Source organism: Muntiacus reevesi, chromosome 12 (genome assembly GCF_963930625.1).
Source record: "Muntiacus reevesi chromosome 12, mMunRee1.1, whole genome shotgun sequence".
In the NCBI taxonomy this organism is placed as follows: domain Eukaryota; kingdom Metazoa; phylum Chordata; class Mammalia; order Artiodactyla; family Cervidae; genus Muntiacus; species Muntiacus reevesi.
The window spans coordinates 51,294,350-51,320,193 of NC_089260.1; the positions used below are offsets into that span (position 1 = coordinate 51,294,350).

General features: G+C 40.8%; 1 protein-coding gene across 1 annotated transcript in view; it reads right to left on the reverse strand.

Moving 5' to 3' along the window:
- The window catches only part of NKAIN3 (sodium/potassium transporting ATPase interacting 3), a 513,211-nt gene extending 489,334 nt beyond the window's left edge, over window positions 1-23,877 (reverse strand). Inside the window, exon 1 of the mRNA XM_065903180.1 lies at window positions 23,779-23,877. Within this exon, the coding sequence (XP_065759252.1) occupies window positions 23,779-23,832 (54 nt within the window). The 5' untranslated portion in view covers window positions 23,833-23,877. The remainder of the gene's footprint in view (window positions 1-23,778) is intronic.
- Window positions 23,878-25,844: the final 1,967 nt, after the last annotated feature.

Below are 25,844 nucleotides of genomic sequence, written 5' to 3' on the forward strand. Positions count from 1 at the left end.
AGTGAACATTGTTCAATGTACATCATTCAATACATACTCAACACTAAAATAAATTTAAACTAAAATTTAAATTAATTTAATTTAAATTAATTAAAATATTCATAGGAACAGTTTACTAATAATGGAATTATATTAGAAATATTATAACACCACAAAACTTGTGCCTTGTGATTCATAAAATTATATAAACAACACTTTAAATATAAATTATAAAAGGCTTTCCTACTCCTTTAGCACAAATAATATTTGACCCCTTTTACAGCACTTACTCTGTTGGTCACCAAAACTGGTCTTTAAACTGGAAATGGCAGAATTTATATAATTTTAAAAAAGAAAGAAGTCAGTTTATGACTGTGGAAGTAAGGGGCTTACAACTTGAGGAAAATGGCAGAAAAAAATTCAGATTTACATACTCAGTTCTCCTTAAATGAAGATGGAACATGAAATAATATTCCAAACACCTTAAAAGAAAATTGAGCTCACAAAATATGTAAAGCAACCAGAGACTTCCCTGCACACACTTCCCCCCACTCCTCCACACCACACCCCCCCACACACACACATTGCCTCAGAGCATCCATCTAAAAAGTAATGGTCTTTATTTACAGTACAGGTCTCAGGCCCAACTGAATAGTATCACAGTACGGAATCCTAGAGTCTAGTATCATCACAGTTGATTCGGGGTGATCAGAGACCATAACACAGCACCCACTTCACTAATGATTAGTGAAGGATACTGACAAAGGTGCTCTTTGAAAATTCTAGCCAGGCTCCTCTGAGCCTGCTTCTTGAATAGACCAGTCAACTTTGGCCTACAAGGACTTGAACAAACACTAACACAGTTTCTAATAGCTCAAGGCTGCATCCCAAGGATGACCCTAATTTCCCTTAAAGTGCCTGCCTGAGAAAACTCAAGGTTGCTGGCAGAGTTTACTGTCTGTTCCAGCCAACACCTGAAAAGAAAGCAGGATTCAATCATATGCAGCAGTCAGCAAACCCTTCCCATGGACCAACTATCCCTTGCCATTTTTTATAATTTTTCACTTTCCCAACTCTACAGAGCACCCCTCTCACCCACTCCCTGGATTCTCATCTCCCTTTAAAATGCCACATTGCCTCTGTATAAATCCCAGTGAAACTCAGTTCCCCGGACCCATTCCCTATTATAATACCACATCACTGCTTTACTCTTTTTTTTTTTTAGTCTTTCATCATTTAAAAAAAAATTTTTTTCATTTATTTTTATTAGTTGGAGGCTAATTACTTTACAATATTGAAGTAGGTTTTGTCATACATTGACATGAATCTTTAACAGCACAAGAAACAACAGGCACACTCGCAGCAATGAAAAACCCTGAACTATCACAGCTTCAAAAAATCCTTTTTCCCAAAAGGGATGCAATTGGGTGTCAGAGTAACAGATGAGTGCCAAGTACATGTCTAGGGCAAGCTACCTCAGGAAAAATAAGTTGACAGCCCTCTTAGTTTTCATATTTCATTCCTCATGCAGGTTAAAAACTTATCTGACTAACTTCCACTCTCTGGCCACCTGTATCACATAAGTTTCAGGTTTATTTATTTATAACAGGTAATCAATACAGAGAATACTCTATTAAATAAAGACAAACTTAGATATGAGCTTCTTAGTTTACCTTTCTGTTACTTGGAATGTCTGCAGGATGTCTGATGGAGATCAGCAGTGATCCAGGAAGTCCTTAAGAAGGAAGAAGGATGCTAAGACCCTGGTAACTCTTCCTCCTCTACAGAGGGTTTTAAGAGACACATAACTGTGATCTCAGAAGCACAGTCATGCAACAATGGCATGAAAACCCCATTTGGGCAAATATCTCAAAAGGAGGAGGTATAGGGGTAGGACTCATGAGATTTCATCTACTTTCAGCAAGCTGCAAGAATATATGAGTAAACAGTTAATTTACTATAAACCAGTTTTATATGAGAAATACAGTTTTGTTGGCATTAATGGAGTGGAATGGCAAGAACTTGTAATAAACATACATCTTGATTTCAGGAAGAAAATACACACAACTCCCTCATGATTCTTACAAAGAAAAAAATAATTGTGGTGCATAATGGAATTTTGGTGTGGATTCATGAATTAATTGATGATGAAACTATTATAATAAAATATTTATCACTTAGATGGCTAGTCATCGTAAGCTAAAACTTACTACATAGTTAGGGTCTATTTTTTACTTTATTCTGTGCAAGGTGTCTTTGTTCTGGGTATGAGGAATGACTAGATAAAAGCACAAAAGTGACATATTAGGTGAAACAAAGTGAAAAAGAACCTAATTCTTACTGAATAACAGAACTTGAGTAATTAGAATTCAAGAGGTGCTCAGTTGGTTTGTATGATTTGGCTGAGATCAATACAATAATATAAACAGACATAATAAATAAAGTACCACATTTGGATTTTAATCTAATAAATCTTTAAGTACAGAACAGCGGTTGGCAAACTGTGGCCCAGGAGCCAAATCTAGCCTACCACCTATTTTTGTAAAGAACATAAAATTGAAACAAAATCACACTCAAGGATTTATGTCATGTCCACCTTTGCTTTCTGGCTACAAAGGCAGAGTGAAGTAGCTGTCAGCGAGGTCAGCCAGCCTGAGAAGCCTCAAGTATTTATTATCTAGTTCTTTACTGAAAAAGTTTGACCACCCCTGATGATGGAAATTCTGATTGTCAATGGTTGATGTGAATAAGATTGGAATTTTTAATGGTCAGCTGATAAAAAGCAAGAATGATAAACACAGTCTTCGGTTATATTCATAGAAATAATAGTAACAGCTGTGACTAGGTCAGAAGTTAGCCTTGGTCACTAAGGTTCCAGGTGCTCTTTATGCAGTACAGTCAAGTCATAGTCAGAGGACAGGGTCAAGTTCTAAATATTCCACCATAACAAGGACAAAAGAAAACCTCTCCAATCCTGAGGAAAATAATCAGAATGGGGATGGTCAGTAAATGAGTTGTATGAATAACATTAGAGGAGGCTGACGGGTCTCTCCACTCCTTTAGAGGACAGAGCAGATACCAATGGGTGAATTTTGAAGGCTTTAGCTAAGCATCAGGAAATCTTTTTCTGAATGTCACATGTCGGCTGAGTGTTGAAGAATTGACACTTTTGAACCTGTGATGTTGGACAAGACTCTTGAGAGTCCTTGGACTGCAAGGAGATCCAGTCAGTCAATCCTAAAGGAAATCAATCCTGAATATTTATTGGAAGGACTGATGCTGAAGCTGAAGCTCCAATACTTTGGCCACCTGATGCAAAGAGCTGACTTATTAGAAAAGACCCTGATGCTGGGAAAGATTGAAGGCACGAGGAGCAGAGGACAACAGAGGATGAGATGGTTGGATGGTATCACCACTGAGGGATGCAATGGACATGAGTTTGAGCATGCTTGGGGAGATGGTGAAGGACAGAGAAGTCTGGCGTGCTGCAGGCCATGGGGTCAAAAAGAGTTGGACATGACTGAGCAACTGAACAACGGCAGGTCCAACAAGATATTTGGCTACTTGAGGAAGTGATGGCTTCTTGTCTTTGATCTTCCTATCAAAGAACCTAGATGGAGATTCGGTGCTTCTCAGCGGGATGTTAGTTATCATTTTAGGGAAGACTTTCTCACTGTGCAAGACTTCCTATTCACTGAAGGATCATTTCTGCCCTACAGGAACCTAAAGGCCAGTAGCACCTCATCCGTGCCCAACTCCCATCACCGGAGCAACCAAAACGTCACCACACAGGTCCCAATGCCCCAAGTGAGGGGAAGGGTGAAGAACGAGGGGAGATGAGACATTGTGGGAATTCCAGAGGAAAGGGAGTGACCTACTGAACTTAGGATCCACTTCCACTCCAGAAGACCATCCGTTCATTCCCTCTTTTATGCACTTGCATCACACACACTCACTGAGCACTTCTTACATCAGAGCACTCTGATCCCATTGTTTCATATGAGGCTGGCTGGAGGGCAGACTTTTTTCTACCATTTAACCACCAGTCACTACCTCTGCTATTAGCCACACATTTTTATGAATTGCTTGGCTGAGCTCTGCAAGTAGAGTAACCCAGCCTTCAACCACAGCCAGGAGGCAAGCTGCCTGGGGCTCACCGCAGATCCTTGTGGACTTTCCCTAAGTGTGGTGGAGCAGAAAGCTGACAACCACAGGAGTTCAGCATCACAGCTCACCCTCTGAAGAAACAGGAGAGTGGAAATTAATTCTCTCTCTTTTCAGAAAAAAGGGCTTGTGGTGGATGACCTCTAAAACATCATTTTTAAAAAAGGAAAAAGACTCTATTTCCTTTCTAGTGCTATTATACCAATGGACCAATGCACCCCTGAGCATCCTGAAAATATTAAGCTACAACCCTCGGACTTGCATCATATAACTTTATTTAATCTGTATTTTTAATCTATTGTATTCTTTGACTCTTGAGAGTCCCTTGGACAGAAAGTAGATCAAATCAGTCAATCCTAAAGGAAATTAACCCTGAATACTCAATGGAGGGATACTCACTGATACTGAAGCTGAAGCTCCAATACTTTGGCCACCTAATGCAAAGAGCTAACTCACTGGGAAAGATCCTGATGCTGGGAAAGATTGAGGGCAAGAGAAGAGGGCAACAGAGAATGAGATGGTTGGATGGCATCACTGACTCGGTGGACTTGAGTTTGAGTAGACAGCCGGAGATAGTGTAGGACAGGGAAACCTGGTGTGCTTCAGTCCATGGGGTCGAAAAGAGTCGGACACAACTTAGCGACTGATCAACAACTTAAGTTTCTTGTGAAAGTGAAAGTCACTCAGTCTTTGCAACCCCATGGACTATATAGTCCATGGAATTCTCTAGGCCAGAATACTGCAGTGGGTAGCCTTTCCCTTCTCCAGGGGATCTTCCCAACCCAGGGATTGAACCCAGGTCTCCCGCATTGCAGGCAGATTCTTTACCAGCTGAGCCACAAGGGAAGCCCAAGAATACTTGGGTGGGTAGCCGATCCCTTCTCTAGCGGATCTTCCCAACCCAGGAATCAAACCGGGGTCTCCTGCATTGCAGGAGGATTCTTTACCAACTGAGCTATCAGGGAAGCCCTTCATGCAGTTTCTTGTAAAAAGTATATATTTGGGTCTTCTTACTTCATACGATTTTACAGTCCCTATGTTTACACCAATAACATTCACTATAGTCATTGGTATGGTTAAATTAAAATCTACCATTTTCTTTAAAAAAATAAATAAATAAAATACAACCCTTGGTAGTTCTTTACTACATGGAAAATAGAGCATTATGAAAACATTACATTCTTGACCTGGATAAAATCGTATTGAAATTCTTCTCCCACGGTAACTTGCATACTACCAGGCCAGAGCTGGCGTTTGTTTAATGCCTTAGCTCTCAGGCACACCCTGCTGCTGGATCCCAGACAACCATACCAAGATGTTTTCACTTGCTCCTTGAGTCAGTCCCATGTAAAGCTTTCTTTCTGAAATTCCCAGGCTCAGGGTCTGCCACAAACCTTGGGCTTAAAGACAACAGTAAGAACAAATAAGTCAGAGAGCTGAGTGCAGTAAAGAAGAAAACACCTCATTTGTGGCCCTCTCTAGCTGTTATGAGCTATTCTGTTGAAAGTTTGGGTCACGGTAAATCTTATTCATGCTGCATTCCAACCCTGGCAGAAGCAAATCTGCTGAGATTTATCATTTGACCTTTGTCTCTGTATTGTTTCTAACTAAAACTAAAACAGCTTGTAAATACTTTGAAATAAATTTTAGAGAGACTACTCTGAATATGTTTCATGTTTGATGCTAAGAAAATAGAAATATGCATGTTTTTATGAGTGACATCTAAAAACATTCATTAGGTTTTTATGACCAATTTTTAAGCTTTTCATAAATTTTCAAAAGAACAGTAAGAATAAATGATTTCACAAGGCACTCTAAGCTTCAGTACTATAATATTAATATCACATTATGTTCTCAAAATAAAAACTTGATATCCGGGTTACCAAACAATGGAGAAAAGCATGAAGTCCTCTACATGAAGTAAAATCAAATTAAACTGTTTTGAATTATTTGTGCTGTGCTGTGTTTAGCTGCTCAGTCATGTCTGACTCTGTGATTTGTACTTCAATGCTAATTATTATTACTTTTTGTTTTACTTAATCTAAAGTACACAGAAAATTTTAGAAGATAGGTCAGTTTTGCTTCAAGTTTTCTTTTTTATGACTTCTCATGAAAGAGTGATTCTGATGAGAATGTTTAATTATGAACATGCTGGGGTCTTTCATAGAGAGGCAGTCAGCAACATTAATGAGATTATCAAATGACACGAGTCAAAGTTGTTGACCTGAATTAACTTACAATTGAGTATAACTGACATTATAAGGCTGTGATAGGAAAAAAATATCTGTGGGTGGACTCACATAGCTTGTAAGTGCTGAAATCTTCAGAAATGTGATAATAAAGTCTACATATTTGGGTATTAAAGATGAATGTCCTAAAGCTTGTTTTTAGAGCCTTGTATAATTTGCTATGATGTATGCATAAACTAGAAGAGAATATCTCCTTCAAAAAGGAACATGGTCAAAGATAATTAGGATTGTATGCCCGGCTTCACAGTAGAATGAAAAAAAAAAAAAAATGGACCACTCCAGAGATATATTGTCTCATTTTTCTCAAAGCAATTTTCTAGGGAATTGGAATATGAGAAACCATAAGATAGAGAGAAAATTCCATAAACTGGGCAATTTTCAGTTTACCAAAGAGCTCTGTTGCAAAGAAGTGTTTGAATGTGGTTGCATGGCCCTCTTTGGGGTTGAAAATAGTTTTTGGAAGCTGATTGTAAGCTGATCTATACAATAGCATTGCCATATTAGGAAAGTTTCAAGCTATACTTATCCACCATGGGCAGGGGGCTTATTGAACAATGGTTTTCTAGATTGCAGAATTAAAGAGAATACATCTGTCTACATATTACACCCAATCCTATGATAGTAGAGGTGACCTTTGACCCCCAGGGCAGCAATGACAGTGACAGATGTTGTATAGGGGATGCTTTTCAGATAGCAGCAAAGAGGGTTCGTGTCTTAGTGACCAGATAAGAAAACAAGTGTAAGCCCACATTCCAGAAATCAAATTACCTGGGCATAGATAGGTTAAGGTAGTTCACATTACCTACTTGAAAGAAGGCATCACTCAGTCTCCCTGGGTCAGACTTTCCCAGGTTTCGACATCATCTAAATACAACAGACAGCAAACACAAATAGGCTTTGTCAGCAGAGTAGAAAGAACCTGAGTCTAGACATTCACGATGCAGAGCTTGAGTCTCTCCTCTGCTTTGCTCATGTATGCTCAGTCACTGAAGTCATGTCCAACTCTCTGCGACTCCATGGACTGTAGCCCAACAGGCTCCTCTGTCCATGGAATTCTCCAAGCAAGAATACTGGAATGGGTTGCCATTTCCTTCTCCAGGGGATCTTCCCAACCCAGGAATCAAACCCGGGTCTCTCTCATTGTGGGGAGATTCTTTACCATCTGAGCCACCAGGGAAGCCCCACAAAAGGGCTAAGGAAGAGAGAATTTGCTTTGTCTGCCTGAGCTAGAACATCTATCTTCTCCTGTCCTTGGGCGTCAGTCTTCCTGGTTCTCCAGCTTGCCAACAGCAGGTGAGGCCTTCTCAGCCTCCATAATCACATAAATCAATTTCTGTAATAAATTTCCTCATATACATATATAATACATTATATATATATATAAAGATATACAAATATATATTATAATGGTTCTAGTCCCCTGGAGAACACTAATACAGACTGAATCAATCCTTTCAGACAAAAGTAGCCTCAATCTATTCTATTCTTTAAATCATCACAGAAACCATTTCCAAAGTCTTCTTCCAGTAAACTTCACAACTTATTCAGATAAAAGTGGATACTGAGTTTGATCACGCCAGCCATTTGGTAGAAGAGTATAATTACAGAGCAGCCACCACCGTGGCTTTACAGGAGTGAAAAGCAAATGGAGTGGTAGAAAGAAACAGGCATCTACTCTCAAGCTCCAGGTAGTCATTTTAAACAATGATTTGGGAAGTAGACAGTTCAGGATGGATCACCTATGCGCCTAAATTAACGTCAAACTGGTTTTCTGGAACGACACCTTTTATGCACCCGTTTTAACCACCGTGCAGTGCCATAAGGTGTGAGTTTCTGATACCACTTTTCTCTTATGTCAAGGAAGTGGCTGCTTTGGAAATTTCACATGGCTCCTTCCTCAGCTACATGGGTGGGAAAGTCCAGATCATAAAACACTGCTCCAGGTGGCCTCTGAGAGCCTCCATAAGAGTGTCACGCTCACAAAAATACAACTGAGGAGAGAATTCACGACGTGACACAGGCAGATGGTGGTCACAGGAGCAGCAGCGCAGATACCATTAGGTTGTAATTTTACCGTCATAATGGACAGCTGAACAGATAAAGCTGCAGCTGGGGTCGACAGAGGGAGGGTCTCCAGGCTGAACGTCAGTATGTCAGCCTCAATGTCTGCATCTTTGTCTGTAGAAAGAGATGGATGCGGAAAGCACAAGCAACAAATGTAACTAAACATGGTGCTAAGTTATCATCGATTGTATCTTACTATATGAACAGGCCCAGAGCAATAATATAGGTTAGAAGCACAAGCTAGCAGTTGTCAGATCTTGGGAAGCACCAAGAAAGCTTGGGAACCAAATGGGCAAGGAGGAATAAGGGACCATCTTATAAGGTGTCCAAGTTTCTCTTGCTGAATTATTAGCATCCTGCTATATCATTATCTTTCGTTCTTTCTGCTTCTAAGAAATAGAGTTTTACGTGGACTCCCCTGGTGGGCTAGTGGTTAAGAATCCACCGATCCTTTGTCCAGGAAGATCTCTCAAGCTGTGGAGCAGCTAAGCCCATGAGCCACAACTACTGAAGCCTGCACGCCTAGAGCCTGTGTGTTCCACAACAAGAGAAGCCACCGCAATGAGAAGCCAGAGCACCACAACTAAAGAAAGCCCAAGGGAAGCAACAGAGACCCAGCGAAGTAAAAAATGAAAATTAATTGTCAATTAATTAATTTTTTTTAAAGAAATAGAGTTTCACATATATGACTTAAAAGTCTTAACTGTAACCAGTTGAAGGGCTGAAGATGACATACCTACTCTTCTGTCAATATTGGCTCAGTAACTGGGGTGGATCAGAATAGGTGGAGGAGGACAATGATTCCAGGGATGAAGGAAACAGAGATGAAAGCAGCAGAAGATGGGGTGGGGAGGAGGGTATTTTCCTTTCAGCATTCTGCAACAGTTCCTTGTGATGCTAATAATTCACCATTAAGCTAAACAATCCAAATATCCTCATTTTTCCTTCTGAACAATTTCTGAATTAGCATTCCCTTGAAGTTGAACTATACATTTCTCAAAATGTTTCACTCTGAGAAATATGAAACTATCACCTTTTTTTTGTTTAAATATTTCTGATCAACGCTGCCTAGACAGGATTGCCACATACCATGCTTACATTTACGCATTGCAATATTTGCTGCTTAAAGAATATTACACTGCTGATTTGGCTTTTGTCTGTTGTTTATTACTGCTCAAATTCTTATCTCCAGGACTTTCTTGCAAATTGTTACTGTTGCATGCAATGGAGTTTATACATGAATATGTAGTTTAACCCTGTCAAAAACATCATTCCCCCTATATTTGAATGTGATGGGAAAAAATAAGTCCAATTACCAAGAACTCCCAGAAATGTCCAAGGATTTGATTCCTCAGGGTTACAGATGAAGCTTATGAAATCTGCCATGACTTACTGCACTATTTTTTCACTCATATTTACTGCAATTCAGACAATCTATTCCTAATATCATCTGACTTTCCACTGCTATCTTGGGTTAAGTTACATCGCATTAAATGCTGTCTTTACAGCACTAATTCCGTCATGCGGCTGTGAATTCCCCTCTATAAGGTCAGCCTCCAGTACTCACTTGAGCTCCTTGGACAAAATTGTGGCTACTTGTCCATCAGTATAATTCTGATGCCTGTGGAGTAATGGTTCTCTCCTGCTTTTCCTTTCATTACAGGTCACGGAAAGCACATAGGCAATGCAGGTGAAACTGGACCCAAATCTAAACTTCAGATGACCTCTTAATTAAATGTAATGCAAAATACATAGCAAATAATGAAGTATATTTCTATTCATAAAAAAATAGCTTGAACTACCATTCTCCTAAAGGACATTTTAAACCTTTCATTGGTTTTTTAATCAACATTTCAAAAGCAAACTAAATTTTGTGATGACTAAAAATATAAAAAGTATAAAACTTAAATGTCTGAAATACATTTAAGTATAATTATCTCTTCAGCTTTAGTATAGTCTTCTAAAATATGCAAATAGTATAATTTCTTCAATACAATGGAACAAAAATAAAGCATCATGAATTAGAATCCATCCACATTTTAAAATACCAAGCTAGTGTATTATTAATAAAGAAAAACAAACCAAGAAAAACAATATTTTGTACTTGTGTTGTCTTAAAAGAAAATTGAGCCATTATTTATATCTTAATACCCCCAAATCCCTGCCTTCCAGTAAAAGTATCATCAGTAGTGAAGGAGTTAAAAAGTGTGTACAAAGACACTCTAGGACTAGTCAAGCTAACATATTAATAATAGATGACCAATGCTCCTCTGTATGGTGTAGTCCGTGAAATGTTACAAAACGTGAAGTCTCCCACTTGTGAAACGCTTCAACAGACAGATCCCTGAGGATGACTCCATCTATATTTCTAACCACAGCTCTCTTTTAGATGAAAAGGCTTTGAGGAACCTTTGCAGGCTTCCTAATGGGTCAGTGGCTTTATCTAATGCTTTCCCCTAATTGGCCCTGCATTTAAGACACTCAGTCAATGATGTGGCTGCAATATTTAGATCTTTGACAATCATACCCTCCCAGGCCAGGAAAGAGTTTCCCATCAGAAAGCAAAAAGGATTCGTGGCTCCAAGTCTTAGAGAGAGAGGAGAGTTGGTAGAGGTCCCAATGGTATTAGAAGATTCTATCTGGACAGTGCAAGCATTGTCAGAAGTGGTTCATCTGCTGAAGAAAGTAGAGCATGCAAAAACTGTAGAATATCTGGTGTGTATAAACCTTGCATTTCATTCCTTTGTTTCAGGATAAATTGGGGTGCCTCCTGAGAGACTCTAAAAATACAAATCCATCATGAAGAGAGCCACCTCTACTAACAGAAATGGAAGAGAAAAGAAGTCTGCAATTCTGCTTCATGTTACTTAAGTCACTTTGATCATGGTTTAAAAATCACATTTTATGTAAAGAAACAGCTTGCTTAAATAACTACTCTTTCCAGCAGGTTTGGCCTGAGCCCATAGAAACAACTCTCTTTTCAAATTCAGTCTTAAGGTAACGCACACAAAAAATTGTTATCCTCATTTCTGATGGCTTAGTTGTTGTTCAGTCACTAAATCGTCTCTGACTCTTTACGACCCCATGGACTGCAGCACACCAGGCTTCCCTGTCCTTCACCATCTCCCGGAGTTTGCTCAAACTCAAGTCCATTATGTTGACGATGCCATCCAACCATCTCATCCTCTGTCTTCCCTTCTCCTCTTGCCCTCAATCTTTCCCAGCATCAGGGTCTCCCCATGAGTCACCTCTTCATATCAGGTGGCCAAAGTATTGGAGCTTCAGCTTACGTCTCAATCCTTCCAATGAATACTCAGGGTTGATTTCCTTTAGGATTGACTGGTTTGATCTCCTTGCTGTTCAAGAAACTCTCAAGAGTCTTCTCCAACACCACAATTCAAAAGCATCAGTTCTTTAGCACTCAGCCTTCTTTATGGTCCAACTCTCACATCCATACATGACTACTGGAAAAACCATAGCTTTGACTATACAAACTTTTATCAGCAAAGTGACATCTTTGCTTTTTAATATGCTTTTTTTGGATGGCTTAAGCCATATCCTAATATTTGATTTCAACATATAGCAGAATGTCTCCATATTTTAGTTTTCTCACTAGTAAATGGGAAAAAATATCAACATTTGCTTCATGGAGGTGCTGTAAGAAAGAAATAAGTGAACTGAGGGATCAACAGGGTTTTATTCCAAAATGTAGAATGATTACTTTTTAAACTTCAGAAAATAAACTTTATTAGCCAAATATATTTTAGTGTGCTCTCAAATATTCTTGCCTGAAGAATTCTGATGGGAAACTCTTTCCTGGCCTGGGAGGGTATGATGTCAAAGATCTAAATATTGCAGCCACATCATTGACTGAGAGTCTTAAATGCAGGGCCAATTAGGGGAAAGCATTAGATAAATGCTTCTCTGTCTATGGACAGAGAAGCCTGGAAGGCTACAGTCTGTGGGGTCGCAAAGAGTCAGACACGACTGAGTGACTAACACACACACACACACACACACAAGTAAATCACCTTTTCACAATCTCCTGCAAGATTGAATATTTAGTATTTCACTGTGGGGACAATAGAAAATTGATGCTCATCCCAGCCCTGGTGGAAGAGGGCATTTTGCTCGTTTTGTCATTGACTGCAGGACTTCACAGCCCTGGGGAAGATGTGAGGACCAACAGGTAGACAGCTGGGGCAGCTGGGCACAGAAGAAAGTCCTCCTTCCGCCCCAGGAATCCAGCATCACTGATCAGACAGAAACAACTTTCCTCTCAGAGGGGATTCCAGAGTCTAGTCCAGAGGTCCCCAATGTCTGAGATCCAATGCTTGATGATCTGAGGTGGAGCTGATGTAATCATAATAGAAATATAGTGCACAATAAGTGCAATGTCCTTGAATCATCCCCAAACCACTCCCAACCCCCAGTCTGCGGAAAAACTGTCTTCCAAGAAACCGGTCCCTGGTGCGAAAAAGGTAGGACCGCTGGAGTCACCTAGAAGTGAAACCATGATCAACTCTGGATCATTTAGTCACAAATCGACTCCAATGTTTCAGGAGGTCTGAAAGCTATTATAATACAAGGAGATCGTAGTGGAATTTTTGAAAATAAAAACTTCTCCATTGTGTATACAATTTTGCAGATACACCGGAAGCATTAAATAAAACATTTAGGTTAGGAATATACTTTTTACTCAAGCGTTAATTAGTTACATTAAGAGCTTATAAATCAGTTCCCTACATGTCCAAAGGAAAAAAATAGGCTTTCTTCTATGAATGCCCCATCCCAATGGCAGCTGGTAAATCATTAGTAACTGGTTCTGGGGGGTGAGAGGAGGGCCCTAATTGGAGTTTGTGTATCTCTATGATGTGAATACTTAACATCATAATAGATTTTGAGCTACCAATATGATGTCACTGGCTGTAGAATTGGAAAGTGATGCTGAGCAGCGCAGTGTTACAAAGAATTTCTACCATACCATCATAAATGTAAAATCGCCCCTAAAGTACAGACGACAGAGCAATGCAGTAAAATAATTAGGAAGGATTGAATTTGGGATACTTATTACTTCTGCTTTTAATATAATTTAAAATTTATATAATTAATGTTTAATAAAGGCTGCACTTAACAACTGGCTCACAGAATTTCTGGAAACATAACAGTAAATTTTCCCTGGTTGGTACGAGCTGGCCCTAGTACGGTACAGCCTCCAGCTGCTACTCATCATCCAGATAAAAGGCAAATGTATAGAAGACAGCATAGAAATCAAGGATGAGAAGTTCCACTTAAATATAAGGAGGATTTGGCTACTTGCAAAAATTTCCATTCTCAGAGAAAGTTTAAGAATCAACATCAGGGTCTTTGGTATTGAAGATTCAGACACTGACTTGCTATAGTGATAAAGACAGATCTAAACCATTTCTTAGAAAACAATGAAAGTTGCTCAGTCATGTCCAACTCTTTGCAACCCTATGGCCTGTAGCCTACCAGGTTCCTCTGTCCATGGGATTTCCCAGGCAAGAATACTCCAGTGGGTTGCCATTTAAGGGCCCCTCAAAGCTAAGATATGATACCTTTCATAAACTATAACTTGAAAGAGTTCCCTCATCAAGAATTTATATTTTAAATACAAATTGATAACAAGTTGCTACTAATGAGAGTTTTATATTTCCCAGTTTCTTAATTATGATCAGTCACAGATAGTTATCAGAACAGGAAACACAACTTGAGTACAGAGCATTCCACTCTGTACCTTAATTAGCCAATTAACCAATCAACCTGTGCTGCCTGGGGTTTCCCACAAGCAAGCACTTATTACACCATATATTAATCAATACCAAACTCCAACCATGTCTCTAATGACTACAATAGAGAGAACCCATCAGAAGTAAATTTAAAACTTATCATCACACCCACTGAGTTCCTATCTCTTACAAGAATCGGATAGCTACAGTCATATTCTAGTACCTCTTGGAATAGCTACAATCCTATTCCAATACCTGTTAATAAAGGAACTGGGCTCTGTATGAAGCCATTCTTAGTGCAAGTACCTGTAGACAGAGTGAAGAAACTCAAACATTTAATTCTACTTAATGAAATTAATCAGGAAAACCATTCTAAGGAGTGGTCCTCTACGCAGGGAAAAAAAAATCTAGAAAAACAGAACAAGTTCATCAACATTGCCATGATCTTGCCCCTCCTTCATTTAACAAAAGACCCTTTAATTTTTGCAATCAGAGCCCTTGTTAGTACCGCCACTCCTACTTGCTCACCGGGCTTCACCCTCATCTCTGTTTCCCAATAAACACATGTGTGTGTGCTATGTCTTCATTCGTGTCCAACTCTTTGCGACCCCCCTGGACTGTAGCCCACCAGGCTCCTCCATCCAGGCTCCTCAGTATTCTCCAGGCAAGAATACTGGAGATGGTTGCCACACCCTCCTCCAGGGGATCTTCCAGACCCAGGGATCAAACTCATCTCTTCAGTCTTCTGCATTGGCAAACGGTATCTTTACCATTGCTCCACCTAGGAAACCCTAATTCAGATAATTCTCCAAATTGAGGAACTAGGGATGCTCTTACAAAAGTTAAACAGAACAATCTACTAGTTCAATGATTTCACCGTCCCTAATTCCATGATCCAGTAAAACTCAAGGTTTTCACCTGTTTTTTTTTAACTATGCCCATCTTAAAATATCTGCTCTCTAATACTTTACCTACACCTACAAAGAATTTAACAAAGAGTGGATATATGTATATATATAACTCATACACTTTGTCATACAGTAGAAAGTAACACAGCATTGTAAATCAACTATACACAGACAAAAGTTAATTCAAAAAAAGAATGCTTAATTAAAGGACATTTAGGGCCTATCTCCTGTTTTATTTTAGTATCTGCCAAATATATCAAATAAAAATGTAAATTAGATAGTTTGTGCTATGTGTCATTTGTTTGTTCCACTATTTAACTGGCATTGTGAATACAAATCTTTGATGAAGTGCTATCTTTTAGTGTAATGTTGCATTCTGTTACAAATGCATGAAGATTCACACACATTAACATCAATTAGAGCTAATGTACATTAAAAGCATGAATTTTTGATGCACCTAAGAGGGAAGGTCCACTTTAACTTCATCAAATATTTGTCAGTTTCCCAAAATTGACACTCAAAATATCTTCAAAACTGTGTGAAAAATCTCTTTTCAAAATTAATGCTAAAATTATTTTGAAATGTAACATAAAAAATATTACAAGAAAATCAAAACAAGCAATTAAAAAGATAACCATTTGTGGTTTTCTTCTTAACCTTCTCATTTTTTGCCTAAATTACTATAAATCCTAGTTTACCTAAGAATGAGCTTTACTTTTAAAATGATTAATACATTTATTCTACTATTTCATGTCATCTCCACAGTGATACTCATCAGCTAACTTTCAAAATGCAACACTAAAAGGCACCCAGTTCTTCAGCCCCATGCCAGGGTGCTCCTCATGGCAAGTGGATTGAGTTGGATTTCTGCCCAATACATAACACCTGTGCTCACACAACACACACATCTTTCTATTAAGGCTCTGATAAAATATGCTCTGCTTCTTATCTTTCTGGATTCCTCAATTTTGCTGGTCATCTGTCTGTTCCACTTTTCTTTTCATCACAATTATCACTTCATTCTTTGGGACCTTGGGAAGAATGGAAGGTAGATGCTTCTGTGATTTGTCATCTTGTTGTGAAAGCCCTCAAATTTTGTTTTCTCCATTCTGATTTTTATCTTTAAAGAGTACTTTTTATTAAGCATTTGAATCCTGCTTTTTAAAGCAAGATACACTTCACTGATGAAAACAAATGCTTAAGAAAATTGTCAAAAGATACATAAATAAACCTGCTTTATTTTCTACTTTTGCAAGGAAACCACACAGTTATATTACTATGTATCTAATGCCAAAATCTTAATAATAACTCAAAATTTCTTATGCTTACAGTTGAAATTCTTCTTTTATATAATCTGGATAATTGTTCAAATGTTTCCTTGAGACCCAAAATGGACATTGTAAAATTCATGAGAGAAAAATGAAAAAAACATAAACAAAGCAGCTCGTTTTTTAAAAAAAGAAAGTACTACCAAAGTTCTGGGGAAAGAAAGCAATTTATTTTTCAACATCTTATGATTAGGATTATCCTCTTGGAAATAAATCAGAATGGAAATGATTTTGTTAAAACTAGGGACAATTAAAAAAAAAAATAGCACTTGATATGTGCTTCCCCGATGGCTCAGCAGTTAAGAATCCATCTGTAACGCAGGAGACACAGGAGATGAAGGTTCGATCCCTGGTTGGGAAGATTCCCTGAAGGAAGGCATGGCAACCTACTCCACTATTTCTGCCTGGAGAATCCCACAGACACAGGAGCCCGGTGAGCAAAAGTCCATGGGGGTCACTTGAACATAAGGATTTGTGGGGAAAACAATTCAACACAGAAGCCCATAAGAATACATTTCTTAAGCTAATTTGATGCTCTGTACACATAAATAACAAAAGAGCTATAAAGGGATTCAGGTTTGTAGAAAAGCAGCTAGTGCAGAATATTGTAATGATTTTAACACCTATCACATTTTAATGAAAGTCTCTCCATTAGACAAACATTTAATTTCCCTAACCATTTCTAAGTTTTGTAAGATGAACCAGAGTATTTAAATGTAGAAAAAGAATAGAAACTAAATGGTTACAAATTATATTGTTCAGGAGAAGAGAAAAAGCTGTTTAAAAAAATCTAAGACGAAAGTATCAGTTTATCTACATAGTAAAATAAAGGTATTTCTGCATCTACTGCCAGATATCTATGATAACTGAGTGGTTCATTTCATAAAACTTTGTTTAAAAACATGTTGCCACAACTACGCCACCAGGACTCCTCTCAACACCTTTTGTCTCAGCATCACAGTGACACATGTGATCACAGATGGTCTGAATGTGGAGTGGAGAGAAAGTTAACTGATTTTTCAAGATGAGAAAGAAAAATCACTAGCTTGATTTCATTTGACAGGATGTTCTCTAAAATAAAAACATAGCAACCATCATGGTGTTAAAAGTTGCTTGTTTTTTTATAAATCCTCTAAAGATTTCTGCTACTGTAGATATGGAAAGTAAGAGTTGGGAATTTTCAGTCCTCATAAAAATATGGCAATCACCTATCCGTAAAGTGATGCAATGCAAGACGCAATCAATCTCTCCTGGTAATGTCTACCTGCAGGGACAAAGCTGCTCCTGTGATGTGGAGAAGATGCTGAAAGTTCTGTGGGTACAATCCCAAGCTAAGTTCAACACTTTACCGAGACAGCTCTAAGCCACAGCACTGTTTACAATAGCCAGGACATGGAAGCAACCTAGATGCCCATCAGCAGACGAATGGATAAGGAAGCTGTGGTATATATACACTATGGAATATTACTCAACCATTAAAAAGAATGCATTTGAATCAGTTCTAATGAGGTGGATGAAACTGGAGCCTATCATACAGAGTGAAGTAAGTCACAAAGAAAAACACCAATACAGTATACTAATGCATATGTATGGAATTTAGAAAGATGGTAACGATGACCCTACATGCAAGACAGCAAAAGAGACACAGAAAGAACAGTCTTTTGGACTCTGTGGGAGAAGGCAAGGGTAGGATGATTTGAGAGAATAGCATTGAAACATGTATATTATCATGTGAAACAGACCACCAGTCCAGGTTTGATGCACGAGACAGGGTGCTCAGGGCTGGCGCACTGGGATGACCCTGAGGGATGGGATAGGGAGGGAGGAGGGAGGGGGGTTCAGGATGGGGAATGCATGTACACCCCATGGCTGATTCATGTCAATGTATGGCAAAAACCACCATAATACTGTAAAGTAAATAGCCTCTAATTAAAATAAATAAATTAATTTTTAGAAAAAGAAAAGAAAATGGCTTGGAAATGCATGTGGAGGAAATTCTGGATTTAGAAACATGCCATTAAGACTCCTTTAAATGGGACAACTAAAACAATTTACCAAAAGCACACAATCAAGTGTTTCACATGTATATAAACATTATTCTAAAACAAGCAAAATTAAAATCAGGCTCCAAAAATGTGTCTAAAGTTCTTGGATGACTTCATGAATCTGTTACCTGGAACCGCTTTTTCAGAAAAGATTTACTTTACACAGTTTTCTATGGGCATGCTTTTCACATTCTCTCCAAGCTCATCTAGCAAAACTAGGAATATGAATGTGAAATGTGAGGCAAACCCTCAAATGTGCTCAAGGTTAGAAGCATAGTAAGGATGGGAGGTGGCCAGAGCAGTGCAGTAAAGGAAGCAGAATGGAGACTGAGATTTTACAAACCAAAGCTCATTCAAATACACTAGCCTTAAAATGGTAAATTCTCTCTAATGATATCCCCAATCTGGGGAGGGAGGAGGTCAGAAGCAGTGTGAATGAGATGATAAAAACCTTTCATTTGTTTCTTTAACTTTCAGAAGGAGTTAATGGACCATCTTTTAATGGTCCACATAGTGACTGAGTCATCAGCGCTCAGCTTCTCTTCAGCAAATGTGTCCTCTGAATGCCATTCCCCCTCAACACCCACACTTATTTTTGTTGCTTCATAACCCCCATCTTCCAACAGTTGGTGGGAGCAGAAAAAAAACATGAAAGGGGAAAAAAGACAGCTGGATTCAGTGGAAAGAACACTAGATCTGGGAGTCCTACCCAGTGGTAGGCTGGAGGAGGCTCACACCAGCTCATCAAGTTAAACTTGGAATTTAATGAGCCAGCTGTTAACATAACCATTATTTTAAAATAATAAAAATTTTAAGTCAATAGCATTAAAAAACAGAGGGACTAAAATATCTTAAGCACATCCCTTCCTCATTATTTTACTGTGCTTTACTTTCTTTATGCTTTTGAGATTATTTATGCTTATTTGGGGGCTTCCTTGGTGACTCAGATGGTAAAGAATCTACCTGCAATGCAGGAGACCCAGGTTTGATTCCTGGTGAAGGGAATGGCTACCCAAGTCAGTATTCTTAACTGGAGAATTCCATGGACAAAGGAGTCCATGGGGTGGCAAAGAGTCAGACACGACTGAGTGACTTAACACTTTTCACATGCCTATTTTATCTGTTTGGTGAAAGGACCTTGTAATAATCTACTTCAAATTGGCCAGTGTGGGAGTATTTACGCCAAAGAAATGGGCAAATGCTAAAAATCAGGGTGTAACATTGTTTTGTTGATTGTCTAGACTTAAGAAAATGATAGAGAACTTTTTTCTAGCAATGTTTATTGAACTTAAAATGTGTCAGGCCATTATATTCCCAATAGCACAAAAGAACTGAAGTAACCCAATCAAAAAATGGGCAGAAGACCTAAATAGACATTTTTGCAAAGAAGATACACAGATGGCCAACAGACACATGAAAAGTTGTTCTGCATTGCTAATTATTAGAGAAATGCAAATCTCATAATGAGGTATCGCTTCACGTGGGTCAGAATGGCCATCAACAAAATGTCTACAAATAATAAATGCTGGAGAGGGTGTGGAGAAAAGGGAACCTTCCAACACTCTTGGTAGGAATGTAAATTGGTACAGTCAATAAAGAACAGTATAGAAGTTCCTTAAAAAAAAAAAAAAAGAATAACCATATGATCCAGGAATCCCATTCCTGGACATAAATCCAGGAAAAAATAAAATGAAAACTCTACTTCAGAAAGATAGATGCACCCCAACATTTGCAGCAGCACTGTTTACAACTGCCAAGACATAGAAACAACCTAACTGTCTATCAACAGATGAATGGATAAAGAAGATCCCACACACACAATGGGATATTACTCGGGCATTAAAAAGAATGAAATAATGCCATCTGCAGTAACATGGATGCAACTAGACATTACCATACTAAGTGAAGTAAGTCAAACAAAGACACATATGATATCACTTTATGTGGAATCTTAAAAAAAAAAACCACAATTTAACTTATTTATAAAACAGAAACAGATTCACAGACATAGAAAATAAACTTAAGGTTACAAGAGGGGCAAAAGGGCAGGGGAATAAATTAGGAATCTGGGATTAACAGACACACAGTTCTATATATGAAATAGATAAACAACAAGGACTTACTCTATAGCACAGGGAACTATATTCAATACCTTGGAATAACGTATAATAGAAAAGAATCTGAAGCTGTACCCCTGAAACTGACACAATATTGTAAATCGACTGTGGTTAACTTTTTTAAAAAAAGAAATGAAGAAAATAATTTTCCAGTACTTGAAAACTATTACCCAATTCAGCAGAGAATCTACATATGCTGGAAGAGGTCATGGAGCAGACCTGACCTCCAGGTGACTCTCAAGAGGGACTCCGGGCAATGGGAGGCTCCTCCTGCTCTCCCAGTCCTTGGAATGCAAGTCCTGCCCACCACTCCCTCAGCAGAGGCTGAAACCATTTCAAGGATGCGGCCTTGATAGCAGTGTGCTATTGAGAACATCCGGAAAGAAGACATCACTGAACCCAGAAAAGGGTTCATCAGATTCATGGAACAAAAGAGATTCTGCCAGAATTAATTGGCTATGTAGAACTTACAATCAAGGGTACTGCGTATTTTATTATTGTTTGTGTGTGCACGCGCTCAGCCGTGTCCAACTCTTTATAACCCTATGGATTGCAGCCTGCCAGGCTTCTCGTCCATGGGATTCTCCAGGCAAAAGTGGGTTGCCATTTCCTTCTCCAGGGGATCCTCCTGACCCAGGGATCAAACCCATGTCTCTTGTGTCTCCTGCATTTGCAGGTAGATTCTTTACCACTAGTGCCGCCTGAGAAGCCCTATTTTATCATTATTATTTGTCAAACTGAGTGCTGTGTGTTCAGTCGCTAAGTCATGTCCAACTCTGTGACCCCATGGACTGCAGCACACCAGGAGTCCCTGTCCTTCACTATCTCCCGAGTTTGTGCAAATTCATGTCTATTGAGTCGGTGGTGCTAATCTAACCATCTCATCCTCTGTTGCCTACTTCTCCTTCTGCCTTAAATCTTTCCCAGCATTAGCGTCTTTTCCAATGAGTCGGTTCTTCAAATCAGGTGGCCAAAGTACTGGAGTTTCAGCTTCAACATCAGTTCTTCCAATGAATGTTCAGGGTTGATTTGCTATACATCCTTAATATACATAACACTTATAACATATTATGTAATAATGTATATGTTTTGTATAATAATGTATACACGTAATATATATGTATATGTTTTGTTTGTCCAAGACCTAATCATCAAATGTTTACCATCAGTCCGCTGTCTCTACTATCTAAAAACTACTAATTTGAAGAAGTCCTTGAACTCTATGAGCATCACCTTCCTCTTCTGCAAACTAGAGAAAGGGTGCCTTCCTGAGAGGATAATTTTAAGGGGAAAATAACATTCATTTAAAAACCCGGTAAGGATCACAAACGTTAATTTACCATCATCAATTCAGCTATATGTTTCAGCTCCTAATACTGGCACTCCTAAAGAACTGCAGGATTTGCAAAGATGAATAATGTTTGCTCCTTATCCTCAGGCTGCTTACAGTCTAGTAATGTATAAATCACTAAAAATAATGTTTAAGAAGATGACATGCATTCTCACTGAGGAAAAAGCAATATACTGTGCAATTAAAGGAAAAGAAGTGATTGATTTTACCTGGAGCACGAGGGAAGACTCCATAGAGAAGGTGGAATTTTTAGATAAGCTTTGAGGAGTAAGTTGCATTTCTATCAGTTAGGGTATATATGGAAGATGGAGGCATTCCAGGCTGATACATGAAATACCAAACAGATTATCATCAAAACAAGTATAATATCAACTAAGGACATCATAACTGAGTTGAAAAATCTGCTGTATCAAAAACCCTTCCATATCATTTGTGTGTAAAACAGAAAGAATGATGCCACTATAGATTATACAATCCAATGTGCCCATCTACTATTTTGCATACTCAAAGGCTGACTAAATATTTCTTGTTTTCCCAGCTTATAAACCATGTCCACTTCTAACAACCAAAGTGGAAATTATCCTCTGCCCTTCTTTCCTTAATGAAAGAAAGCATTCATGTTCCAGCGAATTTTAAAATTATTTTTCAGGAAAACTCTATAAAATACATCCTATTTAACAGGAAGGAATGTTCCAGAGATTTAAAGCAAAGGAGTCACTGATTTCAGATCTATAAATATATAAATTATGCACACATTATGTAAACAATGAAGAGAACCTCTCAAATGAGGGTTTAATGGGAAAGTCAAACCAGAGTCAAGGAGAAAAGTGAAACCTCTTAAAACATTCATGGGTACAAGGACTAACTATTAAAGAAAGAGCATTATTTTATCCCTCAGTTAACGAGTCTTGCAAGGGTTGACCTTATGCAGTCAAGCTCACCAAAACCTTTTTCCTTCTGATAGTCAAAACAGGCTAGCTAATGTTGCTGACTTTGAAAAACAACACTTGGAAGAAAGCTTGACACAGCATCTAGAGTCTGTCGTTAAGTGTAATAAAAGGGAGATGTCTATCAATCTCTCACACACAGAAGTCTCACACATCAGTCTGTGGCCTTGACCTCAAGCGACTATGCAATAGACCACAGGGCCAGTCTAGGTCCCAAGAGGACAGATGTCAAGAGGAGAGTTGGTCCCACACTGAAAGCCCTTTCACTCTCAGCTCTGGTCCCCAACTTCGCACTCCACGCACTCCCTGGCAAGCCACCACGCCTTCTGTCCCACAAGACAGCTGTCAGTCTGTCGCTGTCTGAACACGCCACATTTCAACAAAATCTAAAGAGAAATTGGAAGGCTGGAGGCTGAAACCTGTTTCAAAACACACACAACGCGACCTCCTATCCTTCCTGGAGATCCAAGCCTCCTCAAACATCCGCTTTCAACCGCGTTTAAGGTACGAACACCTCACTCTTAACTAAGACTTGGGGCGGGGGGAGCGGCCCCGTCTGCCCAAGACTGGGCATTCCCACGCACCTTCTGATGACACCACGTTACTGGAATCCATCCCGAGAAGAAAGAGCCCGCAAGCCCCCGTGAAACTTCAGCGGGCAGGCGGAGGGGCTAAAGCCCGCTGGCCAGCCAGGGGCGGGGGAGTCGCTCACTCCCCCGGGCGCCCCGGGGCAGTAGCCCCCGAACCGCGTGGCGACGCCGGGCTCCCGGGGACCCGGGGAGACCGCGCCCTCGCGCAGGGCAGGGCCACCCGGCGAGTGCCCGGGGCGGGCGGGGAGGCTGAGGGCCGACGGAAGGAGCCGGGGCAGGAACTCACCAGCTGCAGCGCGCAGAGGCCGATGAGCGAGCAGCGCCCGGTGCAGCAGCCCATGGTGCCCGCGGCGTCCGAGCGGCGCGCGCCGCCCGAGGTCCGGGTAGTCCGGCGCCGCCGCCTCCCGACTCCGGAGCGGCCCCCTCCCGGCGCTCGCTCGCCCGCCCGGCCCGGGCTCGCGCGCCCCGCGGCCGCCGCTCTCTTCTCCCGGGGCCGGGCTCGCGCGCCGCCTTTGTTAGTTTCCCGGGCGGGCAGAGGTCAGTGCGGCGCGCAGGACCCGAGCGTCTGGCTGGGGTCCCTGCGGCCCGCGGGGCAGGTCTGCTTCTTGGGGAGGGGGAGCCGAGCGGGCGGGGAGGGGGCGGACCGGAGGGAGGGAGGCTACAGATGGTGAGTGGGTGGAAGTATGTTTAGGGGAGGGGAGTGTGTGTGGGGAGGTGGGCGTCTGAAAAGTGGAGTGGGCTGTGTGTGTGCGCGCGTCTGTGTCGGGGTGTGTGTGTGTGTGTGTGTGTGTGTGTGTGTGTGTGTGTGGTGGAGGGGATGAATGAAAGGGAGTGGCGGGGGGAGATCGGCCTGTCTAGTTAGGAGTCTGGAGAGAGGAAGAGAGAAAGAGAAAGAGAATGAATATGAATGAGCGTGAACTGAGGCGACGGCTGGTGCGGGAGACCCTCGGCGCGGTTGGAACTGGGGAGACCCGGGCGGGGCTCTCTGGCCCGGGGCTGTGCTGGGTGTTGAGAAGGTGGTCCAGGGCTGTACGAAGGAGGGGGCTGGGTTTGACTTTGATGCCCGGAGCTGGAGAGGGTGGGAATTGAGACCTCTCGGTGGAACACGATCCCGGAGGCGAGAAGCCGAGGGCAGCACCAGGCCGAGCTCCGAGACGCGGGCTGCCGGTGCGGGCGCGTCCACTCGGCTGGCCCTGGGCGCGGGGCTCCGGGGTCTCGGGGCCAGGGTCGCCCCCGGCCGCTGCGGTTGGCTACCCCGGAGGCCGGCCCTGCTGGAGTCTCCCTGGCGAGTTGACCGAGTTGGATCCGGCAGAGGCGATGCGGAGGCAAAGAGATGCGCTGGTACGGAGCGCGGGTAGAGAGTCGGAATCGCGAGGAGACCCGGCTTAGGTTTCTCGACTAAAAGGATGTTAGAAATTGTCACCAGGCGTGAAGGATAAGGACGCGTGGCTTTTCTAGGAATGAGAATGTTTCCAGCTTGAAGATAAATATGATTTCTTCCCAGAGATAATTAAATTGTTTGAAAGGACCTTGGAAATAAGCCCTGATCCCGGATGGTTAAGATCCAGAACTAACTCCAAGAAGCCCAAGGAGGCTCTGCTGCTCTCTCTCCCCTAGTAGGTTAGAGCCGAGGAGTTCTTCGGAGGAGGATTCAGTTTCTTCAAGCTCAACGTCGGTTTTCACGCGCACGTTCGCTACCTGGTGAAACAACGCTCGGAGTTCGCGCACCTGTAAGAGCAGAACAAGCCTCCTGGCCGATCGGCTCCAAAGAGGCTCCGCGGAACTTGGCACAGAAACCCGGTCCTAACCCAGTGCTGCCCTCCTGGGTCCTTAGTGGTGGTTTAGTGAGAGCAGAAAGATATCTGCGTTTTTAAAAATCCACTCCGTGAAGGGAAGCTGCTCAAGCCATGCCTTCAGGCATTACAGGGAGTTGTGGTTTTATTTGTCTTGAAATTAACTGGCTCTTGCTGAACTGTTCCTTCAGGACTGATGTTTGTAGCTTAAAACACAGTTCCCAGGAAAATCGCTGCATGGTGTCTCTGAAATGGTAGTAGGGACACACGAATAACCTGAGGATTTGTGGGTCAAGGAGAGGGTAAAGCACATTTGTTGTTAGATTGCGTCTCTGCCCATTGTCTCGGAGACGCGGGTTAATAGAGTCAGAAGCTTAAAAAAAAAAACCAACATTTAAGACATCAGAGATCAAGGATTATGAGGACATGCTTCTTCTAAGCACAATAAACAGCCATCACCTTTCATGATGAATGAAAACAACAGGAAAGAATAGGCACTGGCATATAGGTAAGTTAGCATACAAGAAATGATGGGGCAAAAATTCCAGGCCACTGACCC